Raw genomic sequence first — 16,629 nt, 5'->3', positions numbered from 1 at the left:
GAGGTTTGTAATTGTTGCAAATTGTAGCAAGCCCTAGACTCTTTCCTGATAACGTCTGGTGATCGTCTTTGACTGAACCAGACACCTGACCGAACATGCTATTTCCTTCCTCTTATCTTGAGGCAGAGAAAAGATATGACTTCAAATCCCATTGCAGACCTAGCCACTGGAATTCTTGAGCTGGAGTTAACCTCGACTTCTCGAGGTTGATTTGGAAGTCCAGGAATTGAAGAAATCTCATAATTTCCAGAGCTGCTAGAAGACATTCCATCTTCATGGCCGCCCAAAATATCCAGTCATCAAAGTATACCATCACTTGAAGACCTTTGTTCCTGAGTTGTCGAACAATGGTCTCGACTAGTTTTGTGAAAATCCTTGGAGCTATGCTGAGCCCCGAGGGCATAGCTTTGAATAGGTAGGCCTTTCTTGCCAGTCTGAAACCAAGGTAGGGGGAGAAGTGCCGACCTATTGGAAGATGCCAATAAGTGTCAATAAGATCTATGGAGACAGTATAGGCCTCACCAAGGTAGTAGGGTCCGTATTTGCGAGATATCTACCATCTGGAACGTGTCATTCTGAATGAATTTGATTAGAAGGGACAGGTCCAGAATAGTTTGAATCTTTCTTTGGCTCACAGAACAGACGTCCTTGAAAGTTCATGGATTTTGTGCAATGGACAACTGCCTTCTGGAGGGGATCTTGCACACATTCTTCCAAGAATGGGGTTGTGGGTTAGAAGAACCACTTGAACTGTGGTGGCTTCTGTCTATTTCCAGCCTAGTCCTTTTGAGACTATACTGTGCTCCCAAGGATTAAATTTCCATTGATCCTTGAAGTGATAGTCTTCTCCCTACAGGAAGCTCTTCATTGTTGCTTTGAAGGACCTGCTCCTTTATGCAACTTGCCTCCATTTCCTCGGCCCATAGATTGGCCACCTCTTCCTGACTTTCCCTTTCCATCTGCATTTTCCCTTGATCTCTGACTGAGTAAAATGTATTTGTGGCCCGTTCATAAATGGGGTTGAATGCTGGCAACTGTGCCACGTACTGCTGGGGAACCGTGTACATCATCTAAAAATAGTGGCAACTGTGGCAGTCGTGTCAGGAAATGTTTTTTTTTTGCCTTTAAAGAGTCTCCTAGGCTTCTTGCCTTTAGGTTGAGGTCCTTCTCCAGGGGTAAATTTCTACTTAGAGGACATACCCCATTTCTGCATAAGGCTTTTGTTCTCTAGAGCCATCTCTCCATGACTTCATTAACTACCCTTTGGGGAAACATCTTTCCCCCTAATGTTGGAGTCAATCAACTGTTTAGGGTCATACGCAATAATTGCCCCTGCTAGGACGTGCTCTCTGCAGGCTCTCCTGGCTAAAAAGAATGCATGCAGATCCTGATGGAAGGTAGCCAAATGTGTTTTTGCCAGAACTGGGAAGAGGTCAGATTTTGAGTAGTTCCCAATAAGCATCTCAAGATAAGACTAGTGCGACAAAGGAGCTGTCAGTCTTTCTTTGGCCCACAATTCTACTTCTATTAGGAATTCCAGAATTCTGGACAGTCTCTCATTAAAATGCTTGCCTCTGATATCCCTATCCAGTTTTCAAACTGTAAAGGTGTGTTGGACATCTTCCCAACTATCGCAGTTATGGGAAGGCAAGCAAAATGGGGTTGCATTCCTCTAACACTGACAGAGGTCTACCTTCCCACTGCCTTTTTCATGGCCTATAAACTCTTTGAGGCAAAAGGGAAGACAGTGTCTTTCAGAGCTAAAAATGTCACCTGCTTCCTGCCAAAGCAGAAAGCTAAGTGCTGGTAAACTAAGCTGTCTTGGTCTCCTTAACCAACAAGGTTTGAGCCTTACCATGGCCCAAGATGATCGTTTCCTTGGGAATCGTATCATCTCTAATGGACGCTTCGGAATTCAACCTTACATAACATTAAGGATAATTCTTGATAGATGGGTAAAACTCTAAATCCGTGCCTGGTTTAGAGCCCATGCTTTCACCAATATGAAGGTACCCCTCACTCAGAACCATATGTTCTGCAACGGGGTTCTTTGCCGAACACTCTGGTAGACTTTAGACTGGCGGAGCCTTGGACTTTGGTGCCTGTTGAAGAGCCTCAATCTTTGCCTCTAAGGACGTTTGAGCTCTTTTATGCTCCACATGAATGTTCTCCATGAATGCTCTCATGGATGCCATGAACTACATATGACCTGGGAACAAGGGGGCAGTCGGAGTCAGAAGAGGAGTCAACGTTCAAATTCATGTCCTGAAACACGTCCCAGACTTCATGATCGGCATGATTCTGTTGTATTGATGGGAGTTGTACCATTGGTATCTAATGACCGTACACTGCGGTCACATTAGCCTTAGGGAACAGGAGATCCTTCATTTCCAGTGAAGGAAGATAAGAGCATCTCTTTAAGAGCTTTCCTGAAACCTAGTGTCTGATGGTTTTTTGGTGCCACGCTTTCTCATCCTGAGAAACATTGGTAGCATGGAATCTAGTGTAGATAAGGTCCTTGCACATACTGCAGTTTGTAGGTTCCCTTTGGAAACACCTCAGTCCGAACATTTCCTGCAGGTCTTATGGCCGCAAGGCAACTTGAACCACCAGGCACAGGTTAACGTCGCACATGTCGTCAGCAACCTGTAAAGATAGAAAATTTTCAATGAGTACGGTATCGTCACACCAAAAGATTTTTTATATCTTCACACAGAAAAATATATTTTTTCAAATTTGCTTAAAAAATTTCTACCTACTACTAGCTATGGATAAGGCTACACTACAATGGAAGCTCATGCTCAACAGCTTAGAATTCTATATGAATTCCTATAGTGTGGTAGAATAGAGGAAAGAAAAAGATTCATATAAATAGAACACTTTTTCCCCAAAAAAATTGGTCGATCAGACAACCTGAGGTGGTGAAATCAGATGCCATTCTACATAAGACAGCACTAGCTGTGCCTAAGGTGGCAGTAGCTGTGCCTAAGGGGGCAACAGCTGTGCCTAAGGTGGCAGCAGCTGTGCCTAAGGTGGCAGCAGCTGTACCTAAGGTGGTAACAGTTGTGCCTAAGGCGGCAGCTATTTATAGCAGCCATGGTTCCATGATCTAACTTTTCTTTATCCGGTAGGTACGTCGACACAACACAGCAAAAGGTATTGCTAAGTTAGCAACCGGTAGGAGATCTAGGAGATCCCATAGGGAACTAGTCATAGGGTAAGAGGGAGGATACAGACCAATAAGAAAGGAAGGCAGCTGGTAGAGCTGTGACTGGCCTAATTGTTAACATTAGATTAATCAATGAATGGGCTTTGGCCAATTGAAAATGATGAGAGCTGTTTAAAACGGCCAGGATACAAAGAATTCAAAAATTCGATGAAAATCCAGGCAACTAGGTATTTAATCAATCAATATTAGAGGATAATGTTCTTCAGATATAAAGGGTATTATATATACGCAACCGGCCAGTTTAAGGCGACAGCTAAGGCGGCAAGGGGAACGCTCTCTTCTAATAAAGAAATAAGAGACCCCTAGTCTACTCACACGGCTCCAAGGCGAGAGAGACATAGCCTAAGAGGAGGAAGTCAACTACCAGAGACAAGGCGACTGCTAAGGCGGCAAGGGAAAAGATCCCCCTTGAGGGTCTAGTCCCACTGCCTATCTACTGTAGGTGTAGGCTGACAGAAACTCCCAAGCCAGCCAGTCTACATATATAGCAATCGAAGTGTCCTCTATTGCCACGGAATGGTAGACTAGGCAAAGGAACTGTATTTCCATGGCCAGCGAGAAAATGTTGCCTAGCTAGGAAGGGGAAGAGGCAGCTGGCCTACCAAGAAGCAGCAGAGACAACTAATCCATTTTAAGGATTATTCTCCTGCCTACTCGAAGCTTGACTAATAGTCTTACCAAGCCCCAGTTGCATGTAGCAACTGGGGCTTTCTCAGTTCCTCAGATGCCAGAGTTCAGATATATATGTATCTACATCTATATATATATATATCTATATATATATATATATATATATATATATATATATATATATATATATATATATATATAGTATAAATTTTCTATTTTTCCACAACTCATATAAGAAGTAAAAGTCTAACTCAGTGTTCTATGAAGCCATTTTTCATACCAATATCAAGTATAATTAAGCAACGTATGTGCCTAGTTGGCTACCATACGTCAGTGTTTTAGGTTTGTAATTTAGATTTCCCCAAGTTTCATCCAGATACACAGTGTTTTGGAAAGGCTGCTTTTTAACAATACTCCTCTCCATAATGAATTTGTGGCCATCAACCCTGGCATATTTGAAGCCAATCTCCTGCAAAGTCTTATGAAGAAAATAAATTTCTTGAATTTCTCACAGTCGGAACTTCGTGCAGTTTGCCGACACTACCACCAACAACACCACACGTAACTTGGGAAACATTGCTACAAGTCAGAATGTCAAAAAAAAAAAAAAAAAAACCTTTTAATCCTAAAGACTAACACTCATTGTACTAGGTAGCTTTCCTTACTACATAGAGAATATACAAAATTAACTTTTAACTAACGCATAGATAGAAATAAGACAGTTGCATATCAAAATATTGATTTGGCATCATGGTTACACATAAACTGCCTCAGCAACTCCACACTAAACAGATTTTGTGCTCTGAACAGATCATAGCACTCAGGAGCTCAGTCCTGGGCATGAACAGTAACTAATTACACAGTTATCAAGAAATTAAAATAATCTAAACATTAAAAAAATCTTACTTTAAAAATTGTGTTAAATTTGGATGTGAGACAAATTCGTGACTGGAGGAAAATCAGCGGTAGAACTAAATTTTCACGATACTTACATGTGATAGTGGACCTCTTACGCTCCCCTTTTCTCTCATAGATCTTCGACGATTTGGGGCTTCATTAGTAAACATACCTGTGGAAAACAGGACTTATTAATACAGGTTTTCATCATAATATTTCTGTATACCAAGTCTTTAACATCCTTTATGAGAATTGATGACAGACTACTCATATAAACTGACAAAAAAGTCCTCTTTATCATAGGATTCAAGGAACAGCTCTGTAATAATGAAAAGTAAAAAGTAGCTCAATTCAAAAACAGAGCATAAAATCCCAGTTCTTACATGGCTAGCCAGAAGGAACTTCCTGTTACTAAAGTAGTATGAATTTGACTACATTCAAGTTACAGCTTGGTAAAATCTTTATAATAAGAGTATAACAGAAATATTGAAATTTCTTACATGATATCTTTATAGGATTTTTGTATAATATTCACATTTATTGGACACTGAAATTCTGGAATTCAACATACAGTCAGTTCTCTTTTATCACGGATTCTTTCATTGTGGTTTCGTTTTTAACAATGCAATACCTATTAAATAAAAATTTCATAAAAATCGCGATAAAATTCCGGCTGGGCGATGATTTTAAATAGCCATCTCTTCACTCAGCTGGTTCTAGAGTTCTCTGTACAGTGTATAATCTTACAAGCTGGTCTAGTGTAGAGTAAATACAGTAGTTTATTAACGATTTTCTATATTTTTATTTGTGCATTGAAGAGAGGTTAGCCAGCCCGTAAAATAAGCTCCTCTCGTGTAGACATAAGTTTATTATGCAAATTACGCAAGACTTTCTTTCTTCATTTCATTGTATTCTTTATTAAAGTCAGTATATGTAAATTTATATTATTTTTAAGAATTAATTTCTTTATTTCACATTTTTTTGTTACAAAGTCTTCCGTAACCTGTTTGAGTGTTATGTGATCATACAAGATAGGAACTAAGGTTCATGTAATGTTCTTATATATTTTTATGAGGTATTGCGTCATGTTTGTGAGAAAATATGCAATATGCCACATGCTTTGGAAAATTCGCAAAAACCTAGTGGTAGGATGTTATCTTTTATTTATTTCGCGGACAAAGGATGGACGGAGCTGCTGACAGAGTCTCCTATCTGTGCGTGATAGTTGCCCAGGAAACCGAGGTTTTGTCTCCCTCAGTCCTGGAACATTCTGGAAGTAAAGTCTCTTATAAAGGCAACCCCCAGCGTTGCATAGATATATAGAGAATTTTACCCTTAAGGCAGCCATCTTCCCCTCTCTTTCACCCTCACACGCAGCTCAGTGTATTCTTTTAAAAGTGTTCAGTGAAATAACGAAGATTTGGTGCGACTAGTTTTTGTAATCATAGTGAGTACTTATACAAAAATTCTTAGAGTTTTTGTAAATGGCCCTGTAGGAAGGAGTTAGGTTCTAGTATTGTGATCTAGTTATCTTTTCTCATTGAGTGTCAAGCTTAAACATTGTATTCAGATTTAATTTCAAGTGAAACTAAGTGATTTTATAATTTTCATAAGTGTTATTTCTTTTCTTAGTCTAAGGTTTATTCAGATATAATAGTTAAAGTTGAGTTATTATACAATTTTCAGATCGTAACACTTTTGTCTTAATCTAAGTTTTGCTCAGACTTATTATTTTGAGTGATTTATTTATGTAAATTCTTTTCAAAGTGTTGTAATTTATATAGAATATATTTACTTTTGCAAAGAGTGTATTATTCCAATCACCAGTGTTTAAAGTGGTATTCACTTGTATCCTGTTAAGAATTGTAGTAAGTGATGGTTTTTAAGTAATTTATAAGAATAATTACCCAATTTTGTTTTACGTGTACTTAGAGACCTTTGGGTATTCAGTGTTTTATATCTTGCTGTCTGGGAGTTATTTAACTGTCTCAGAGTTCTTGTATTAATATTTTCAAGTGTAACAGATTTTAATGTAAAAGCAAACAGGTTAATTTGGAACTAGAGAGGTTGTTTAGCTTACCAGCTGTAATATATATAATATATGTTTGATTCCCAGACATGAGCCATCGTATGATATATTTTTTGGTGCCCAGAGCCAGGAGCCATCATCATAAAATAATATCCATTTATGGTGGTAAAAATTTAGTTATATTTGAAATGAACCCAATTTTGATTAAACTGGTGTTTCAATCAACTGTATCCAATAATAATGCATGTAAAATTCACGTTTTAGAATCATATTTATAATAAAAAACAGCAAATTATCTCATGCATTGTTTACATTCAAACCAGCTGTTGACACTGTGTAGTCCGCCGTCAACCTCAACTTTCGGATAAAATAACTCTCTTATTATTAGGGCATGCTACCAAAGGATATTTCTTATTTAATAACAAAAACATCACTACTTGATCTATCATTTTCCAATGAGCATACTAACTTCAATAATTTCATTTGAAATACCTCTCTCATACTTTATTTACTTGTACAGTCCTTTGAGTTGAATCACCTAACGTTAACCAGAGTTTTATTCATATTGCTGATATTTTTTAGTTTTTAGCTCTGTGGTACTTGATTATAAAGCTTAGGAAATTGTTTATTATGGCTCAGTCAGTGAATATTCAATAGAGACTTTGCAAAGAATCAAAGATTTCATTTGTTACGAGAGAGAGAGAGAGAGAGAGAGAGAGAGAGAGAGAGAGAGAGAGAGAGAGAGAGAGAGAGAGAGCGCTATAAATGTATTAAATGAAAATTATGATAGCTTATAACACATCAGTGCTCATGTATCTATATTAACTATATACTGTATAGTAGATGTTTTGAATAAGTCAAGAAATAGTATAAACAATACTCTTTTGTTATTAATTCGTACATGCATCAGCTGATCTGATCACAGCACCCAAAATACTTCGATTGTTAAAATAAACCCAAATTTAAAACAAATGTACATAAATGTTCAATTAAGACACAATTAACTATTTAAGTAATTATAATTTTGTAGAATGCAATAGTGCTTCCGAAACGATATTGAATATTATAAGCTATGATTCGAGAGAGAGAGAGAGAGAGAGAGAGAGAGAGAGAGAGAGAGAGAGAGAGAGAGAGAGAGAGAGAGAGAGAGAGAGTATTGAACAGTAATCGAATCCACTATTTTTGTTTGTTTCTTTAAAGGGGTCGGCATGCCAATGCGGATTTTTAATGACAGGACTTTGACATTCATACCACTTAATAAGGCGAGTTAGGACATCTCCAAACTGCATAGGATTTTTGTCTGACCTTCGGTTTTGGGACGTGAGGGAGATTTATCCTGAAAATTAGTGTTTTTCAAATTCCATCTCGTCACTTGATGATTATTACCAAGATCTGGGATTACTACCCTATATAGACCTCCAATAATATGAAAAGTTTTTTTTCTGAAAGTAATTTTTCTGCCAGATATGATTTTTTTCATTATGGTAAAAAAAAATAAACCCTAAAAATCAGTGCTATATCTTTAAAACTAAGGGATATTATTCAGTAAGCATAGTTTTGAGATACGGCTGTTCAAAAATTTTCTTTATAATTTTACAACAACATTAATAAATCCTGATTATTATGAATTTTATGTTCTATTTTGGGTAATAATAAAAGTTATTTATCATAATTTAATCATAAATGAAGATCCTTTTGCTCAATATCTTGCTTCTTTTTTCTCCTGCGAGGCAAAGCAGTCGCTTCTTTATCCACACCACTCTCTCTCTCTCCACTACCGATATTACCCTCTTCTGAACTCTTAATAGAGCGAATTTTCTTCTTCTTCATGTTATCAAGATGTTGAAATTGTCTTTTCCTCCTTGAAATGATAAAATTCTTGCCGAAAACGAGAAAAAAACAAACATAAAATGAGTGAATGTCAGAGGGTGTTCAAAGTTTTCTTATTTTTAGAAAGACAATATTAATAAATTTTAATTAATGTGAATTTTATGATTTTTTGGGGGGGGGGGATATGGATAAAGAAAAACACAGCTATTTATCATAATTTACTCATAAATGAAGATCCTTTTGCTCAATATCTTGCTTCATTTGCTCGTGCCAGGCAAGGGCATCGCTTCTCCATTATCTCTCTCTCTCTCTCTCTCTCTCTCTCTCTCTCTCTCTCTCTCTCTCTGTGCTACCTACTTAATAAGGCGAATTTTCTTCTTCCTTATCTTAGCAATGTGTTGAAATTATCTTTTCCTCTTTCAAAAAAAGATGAAATTGTTGCCGAAAATGAGAAAAACAAACTAAAAATGAGTGAATGTAAGAGGTCAAACATAGGCATGTACTCTCTATGAGGTTTGTGGTAGGACTGAAGGGCGAAGGGTATAATTGACAGTGTAATAATCGTTTGTGATTCGTGGAAGCTATACAGATGACTTTGTTCACAATTTCTTTAACATTATAATGTAATAATTATCAAAATTTACGATAACAGAAGAAATACTGCATTTTATTGTAGGAAACACTGTATATGGTTTATGTAGCTACTTTTACTAATTTCCCTGTAACTATGAAAGTTAGAGGAATTTTGACAAAATATTCCGTATACGCATTCTCCATTGCCATACGAAGCTCAGTGAATTTTTTTCAGGATTTTGTGTTTTTCTTCCTATACTCCATTTATTGGCATTCTGGCCGGCCCCTTAAAAGAAACAATTATTACTGAGATATTTATGTTTTTCGTTTATAAAATGAGTTGTATTTCTGTTCAAGTGAGTATAGAAATGAAGCAAATTGGTGTTTCAACAATGATTATAACTACAAATTTGGCAATTTGGCAAAAGAGGGAATATTGGAAACACCCTTTAAGTTTCTGCACTTTCAATAGCGTGTCCTTGATTAAGCGATTAGGGATATTCGACTGTCATTTATATACATACACACACACACACACACACACACACATATATATATATATATATATATATATATATATATATATATATATATTTGGGTTCAGGCCATGTCGTACTGATGGGAGGGTTCCTATAGGTAGCCTTTTAAGGGATATTTGCTACAATGATACTCCCATAGAATTAAACCAAAGGTCTCCAAGATTCTAACTCCTGGCACAAGTATCCAATAAAGGATATCGCATAACATCAGGGGACGTATTCTAAATACGACACACGGCAATCTTCACCCCGAATAGATTTAACGCTTCGATGCAAGGGGGAAGAGTGGCAAAAGAAATGGGGTGCCATTCTAGGTACCTGGTGGATCTCCTTCCCTACTACTACCGCGACACCATTCCTATTCTAGCAGCCTGCTAAGAGTGTTGTGCACCCCCTTAGCCCGGTGTTTTTCAAGTTTTTTGGAATTTTCAGCATGCAATCCCAAGCATCTTCGTCATCTGGAAAGTTGAGTAATAATTCTTTCCTGTGTGTAATTCTAGTCTCCCTTTTCACAGTTAAATTCAATAATTTAAGTGTGTTTGGGTGAGCGTTGCTGAGACTGGAGGCAGCCATTTTACGACTACTGTCGCCCATTAAATTTTCGCATATTATTTAGTTAGTAGGGCGACACTTCCCGGTTTTAAAGCTTTTATATTAGCTAGTTAGGGAAGTTATACAAGATGTGATATTGCATACATGAAAATTATTCTTTCTTCTATTATGAGACTACTTATCGTATGCGGGCGGGAGCCCCGGTGGTACCGATTACCTTGGCCAGGGCTCCTACCAGAGCAAGGCTACTCTTACTCATATATACGTTAGTTAAGTAATTCCCCGTTTAGCCTCATCCTTATCGTTTCTTCTCGATTCCAATGAGATATTACATTCTCTAGAATCTATAGACAAGTTACGATATTTATTCTCTCTCTGAGAGAAGATTGCTAAACCCTTCCTCCCTCCCCGAGTGACACCGCCGTCATGGGCGGCAGACACTGTCTCTCTTCATCCCCGTCGAGTAGAACGATGTTCTTGCTGCCCCCGGCTTTGATTCAGATAGTAACATACTCAGGGTGCCCTTGTGGTCATGCCGCCGCAATATTCTTTCACTGGTATTCTGACAATCATCCCGGCTTTCTAGGATGACTGCGTTACCGGCTCGTACCCTGCCGGCGGCAGTTAGTTCAGCCGTCTCTGCCACCTTACCCCTTAACTCCCTTCCTTCCCAGGAAGTTAATAAAATTGGAGGAAGATTGAGACGGCTTCTGACGGCTTCCGGTGGAAAACCTAACATACTTTGGAAAGTCCTCAGCTCTCTCTTGAGCTGCCATCCACATTCATTGCCAGCGACAGGCCTTTTGTGGATGGGTGGGAGCCAGACTCTGATAGATTCTTTCCCCTTCCATTGGAACTTTCATTCTGGTAAGGAGACAGTAGGCAGTTTTATAGTCCTCCTACACTTCAAGCTGTTATGTTCATTCATAATAGTAGGAAATTCTCCTTCTTTAATCTTTCGCTCTCTTTCAGTTAGCACAGTCAGGTACTAACCCAACACCGGCAGTGTCTGCCGGCAAACTACTGTATAGCGTACCTATGTTTCCTAACATACTCTGTGTTTCCTATCGCAGACGATTGTTGAGACCATGATATTCTGTTGAGGCTGAGTACTCCCTCAACACCCAGATGGTTTTCCTTGATTATCAGGGACTTAAAATACCCGAACGGTATTAATATAATACAAGGGGATAATGTTAGTATAAGCTATTTACTAACTCTAGAGTTTCTCTACCTTGTATCCTCCCTATCAGGGAAACTGAATATTAATATTGACGGAGGTCTCAGCAATGGCCTGGGAGAGGGAATACAGATATGTGTCTTTTCTATTTCCTTTCAAGCTTACTATCCTAAGCTACCATAAACAATAGTGATTACTATTGTTATCATAAACTGTATGATTTTATATTACTGATATAAAAAACAAAAAATACTCATTTAGTATTTTCCTTTACAGGATGACCCTATGGAGAAGTGTGGAGTGATGTTCTGCAACTACAAGGGGAAAGACTTCCGTGGCCACACGGTGTGCAGGACTCATGACAGACAGTTCAATTTTTTTTTTTTAATCTAAGTCCAAGTTATTTTCAGGAAACGGGGTTAGTCAGAGGCGAATCTGAATTTCAAACTTTCATATATTTAACTGAAAATTTCACAACTTCATTCTAGAGCACTTCACAGTTTTTCTAAGTGATTTAAAATTCTGCAAAGTGTCCTTAAAATGTTTCAAATCAAAGTTACAAGTGCTCTTACACTCAAAAGGTTACATCATAATTTTCTGTGTGAGACTACAGCTAGGAGACGAGTTATTTTGAAAAGATCTTAAACTTTAACATCTTACTTAAAGACAAATCATGAGTTTAAATATAAATCTTATCAGTGAGTCCTTGAACAAGAGAGCGACACGAGCCTTTCTATGACAATGGCTCCCTCAGACTGGCATCTAGGTGTGGCACTCCCTCAAGACGTGGTCCTTTGGCGTCCGGGGGTAAGTGCCATCTTTCCTAGGGGTGTCGAGGTAGTAGTCGGTTCTAAAGTATTGGGACCCGAAGGGTTGCCCCACTTGCTCAACCCTGCTGGCCAACGGCTTCTGCGAAGTCCCCCTAGTTACCCTAGACTCTAGGGATATAGCCAGGGAAACCCTTTGCAAATGGGTAAGAGGGTTCCAAAAGAACTCTCCAGGACCGTACTTGCCCAATGACTCCCTGAGGTGCCTACTGATCCCCAAGGCTCTGCCGAGTGCGGTGGTGTCCCAGGAACAGCTCAGCCCCCCCCCCCCCTGTTCAACCGAAGATTGACTTGGACATCAACAAGGCCCAAGAAGGCATGGACATCCACCAAGAGAGGATGTCAGAAGTGTCCACCGACACCGAAAAGGGCCTACTACAAGGTGGCCCTGAAGAGAACGTGTACCCTCCCCGAGTGGAGGAAGAAGGATCTTTGTCAACGGCAACAGATGACCCTCAGTTTGCCATGATGGCATACCAACCTCTGCCATCAACGTCCTCGGCCCCAACTCCACAACCTGTTACCCAAGTTAACGCAAGCGAAGAGATTCTGACATCTCTTCAACGAATGATGGAGTCGTTCCAACGGGAACATGAGACAATGCGGGAATTGCTTAAGCAGCAGCAAAGGTTGTTGCAAGAGAAGATGGACCACTTCGGAACCACCAAGGGCACCTCTAAGAAGCCTCTAAGAGTGTCTGATCTCCCTCATTGCTCCGAAACTAAGCACTGGAGGTATGCGGAGCATATGCCTATGATGAATGGGAAACTTCGTTTCCGAGAAGTTGGGAGCCAGGCAGATTGAAGACCTTGAGTTCTGGCCTAACTTTTCGGCATATCCAGAGTGCTATGTGAGACTGCGGGACGAAAATGCGACCCGAGAAGAAACGGTCCCCAAAGAGGTCATTGTGTTTGAGCACGAGAAGGCGCAAGCCCTCCTCTTTAAGGCCTTGAAGGGAGCCGGATATACCAACTCCAAAGTCTCAGCACTGGGCAAGAAGCACCCCACCTTCTCTCGGGGCCGAGGAGGACGGGGTTGGGGAAATAAATCCGCAGGAACCCCAAAGCAGTGAGGGGTTCCAAGTAAGGGGCAGACTACATCACTTTTGGGATTGCTGGACCTTCGATCCCTGGGCCCACAGCCTAATCACGAATGGACTCAGGTGGAAATTGAGCAGAACTCCTACCCGTTTTCCAGAATTCTTCCAACACTCCACCCCCTGTTGGAAGAATATACCTCAGAACTCTTGAACAAGAAGGTGATAAAGAAAGCGAGGTCCATCAAGTTCCAGGGAAGGCTGTTTTGTGTTCCCAAGAAAGACTCAGACAAACTCAGAGTCATTCCAGACTTGTCTCCACTCAACAAGTTCATCCAGAACAACAAGTTCTGGATGCTTACTTTGCAATACACAAGGACCCTTCTGCCTAAAAGGGCGTACATGGTCTCAGTAGACCTTGCAGATGCTTACTGGCAGCTCCCGATGAGTCGCCTTTTCTCTTCCTACTTAGGATTCAAACTACAGAAGAAGTAGTTTGTCTTCAGAGCAATGGCCTTAGGACTGAACACGGCCCCAAGGATTTTCACGAAGCTAACAGACACAATCATCCAACAGCTACGCACCTAAGATGTTCAAGTGGTAGCATATCTAGACGACTGGTTGGTATGGGCAGCATCCAAGACTACTAGTCTGCAATCAGCCCACTGAATGATCCAGTTTTTGGAACACCTGGGCTTCTAGATCAACAGCAAAAAAGTCTTGTCTCACTCCAGCTCAACAGATCCAGTGGTTAGGAATCCAATGGAACTTAAAGTCACACCACCTCTCCATTCCATCCAAGAAGAGGAGAGAATCTGTAGGAAATACGCATCAAACTCTAGAAGAGATCAACTTAGGTTGACCTCGGCCTTGTTGCGCACGCAATTAAAGCCGTGGTCAACAGCAAAGAGCCTAGCACGGACAATTCCCCAGCAACCACAACAACCATCAGTGGTGATACACACGGATGCCTCCTTGGAAAGATGGGGAGGTCATTCTCATGACAAGAAAGTGCAAGTGTGTATATATCTATCTATCTATCTATATATATATATATATATATATATATATATATATATATATATATATATATATATATATATATATATATATATATATATATATATATATATCTATATATATATATATATATATATATATATATATATATATATATCTATATATATATATATATATATATATATATAATATATATATCTATATATATATATATATATCTATATATATATATATATATATATATGTATATATATATATATATATACATATATATATAAGGACAGTGAGACGAGCTATCACCAACAACTGACGGTTTATTCAAACAGGTGCGAGAATATAATAAAAGGTGCGGACAGAAATGTAGCATGCGCGCTGGCGCCAATTGTGCTTGAACCAACTGCCACAAAAAGTGTGTTTCTTCACACGTACAAATACTCGAAATACAAGTCAATGAAATAATGTAATGAAATGAGAAATACATGAAATTGTAGCTCTGAGGGAGCAGAACAAATATATACAATTAGCCACAGTGTGGCGAAAGGAGAATTCAAATGAATGCTGAACGACAGAGGGAGCGATGTCCTTACAAGTACTCCCACAACAAGACATAGAAGGCTGATGAGGCTAGTCTTCGTATCGTTTCGGGCGTCGGAGGGTTCCTCTTGTTTCTGAACATAGGGGCGCGTCGGCGTTCGGCGGTCGGCGTATGGATTGCTACTTCTCGTTGTCGTTTGTTGCTCTTCTTCTCATTGGGCGCTTTGTTTTGAGGTGGCACTCTGGATCTGTCAGGTCCCCCGGAGGCAGTGTCACTTCCTTCGAGAAACGCCGGTTTCACGCGGTCTGTTGAGACCCAGTCCTCTTGGCCGTGCACGTCGAGAGGGAAGGCTTTCGTCATTTTACTGATGACTCGGTAGGGGCCGCGATAGGGTCTGGTCAGCGCCTGTCGATGAGCGTCGATGCGGACGAAAACATATCCACAGTCGTCCAGGTTCCTCGGCTTGAAATACTTAGTTCTGTCCTGGTAAGTTTTAAGACATGGCCTGAAGTTTTAAGACATGGCCTGAACTTCCTGGTGATGTCCCTAAGATGATCCAGCTGCGTTTTCGTCGGTTGATGTGGGAAAGAATTTGCTGGGAACTGCAAGCGCCTCTCCGTAAACCTTTTCAGCGGCGATGGCTCGTCATCTGCGTGAGGGGCGGTGCGAAGGCCGAGAAGTACCCAAGGAAGTCGTGATTTCCAGTTCGCATCGGTGCAGCTCGCCATCAGGGACACCTTGAGGGCACGATGAGTTCGTTCGACCATGCCATTTGCTGCGGGGTTGTATGCCGTGGTGCTGTGGAGTGTCATTCCCATCAGGTTTGCCAGAGCGAACCATATCTCTGACAGGAAAGCGGGGCCTCTGTCCATTGTGAAGTCATCAGGAATGCCAAACCTGCTCACCCAGCTCGACAAAAGGGCTTCGGCGCATGCTTGGGTCGTAGCTTCGGTCATCGGTGATGCTTCCAACCATCTCGTGGAGCGATCGATAGTTGTCAGCAGGTAGCGAGCAGATCCCGAAGGCGGCAAAGGTCCCACGACGTCGATGTGGATGTGACCGAAACGCCTTTTCGGTTGGGGAAATTCACCTATCCTCGATTCGGTGTGATGGCTGATCTTGCTTGTCTGGCAATTGATGCATGTCTCCGCCCATTCCCGGGCGTCCTTTTTTATCCCTGGCCAGATGAATTTCTCAGACAGGAGGCAAGCAGTGGTGCGTCCCAAGGGCTGTGAAAGTCCATGGATGATGTCGAATATCTTCCTTCTGCAGGAAGCGGGAATCCAGGGACGTGGGCGGCCGCTAACACTACCCCATAGTTTGACTATGAGGGGGAAGTGTAGCAGAGCGGCCAGCCAAGCAGGAGAGCACAGCTTAACCTACAATTCTCCCTGAGGGGGAATTGTAGGACAGCGGACAGGGGTGTGAAGGCAAGCCGACACAAGGGATAGAGTGGGGTTAGGGGGGTTAAGGGGGCAGAAGGGGTCGTGACCCTAAAGCTCCCAAAGGGTGGGGGAAATCTGTTTTCTATACTACCCAGGCAGGAGAGAAGCGCTCTCCAACCCTAGGGTAGGTTAGCCTAGAGTAGGATCAGAACTGGTGTACTGTCCTAAACTACAATAAAACAGAAACCCCCAAGGCCTAACCTAAACCAGGAGATCTCTTCCTAAATTAGGTAAGGCTGGGGATGTGTATCGCTAGGCCACAGGAGGAAGGGACAAGTCCCAACCAAGAGCAGTCTAGGGGGAAGGG

General features: G+C 40.6%; 1 protein-coding gene across 2 annotated transcripts in view; it reads right to left on the bottom strand.

Moving 5' to 3' along the window:
* LOC137627715 (protein mono-ADP-ribosyltransferase PARP12-like) overlaps positions 1 to 16,629 on the bottom strand; it is a 289,451-nt gene that overhangs the window by 172,800 nt on the left and 100,022 nt on the right. For both annotated transcript variants that reach the window (XM_068358969.1, XM_068358970.1), the window contains exon 5: positions 4,852 to 4,928. In XM_068358969.1, coding sequence (XP_068215070.1) covers positions 4,852 to 4,928 — 77 coding nt within the window. The remainder of the gene's footprint in view (positions 1 to 4,851; positions 4,929 to 16,629) is intronic.

Source organism: Palaemon carinicauda, chromosome 35, assembly GCF_036898095.1.
Source record: "Palaemon carinicauda isolate YSFRI2023 chromosome 35, ASM3689809v2, whole genome shotgun sequence".
NCBI lineage: Eukaryota > Metazoa > Arthropoda > Malacostraca > Decapoda > Palaemonidae > Palaemon > Palaemon carinicauda.
The sequence above is the reverse complement of the archived record's forward strand: the minus strand, read 5'-3'. Positions and strand labels throughout refer to the sequence as shown.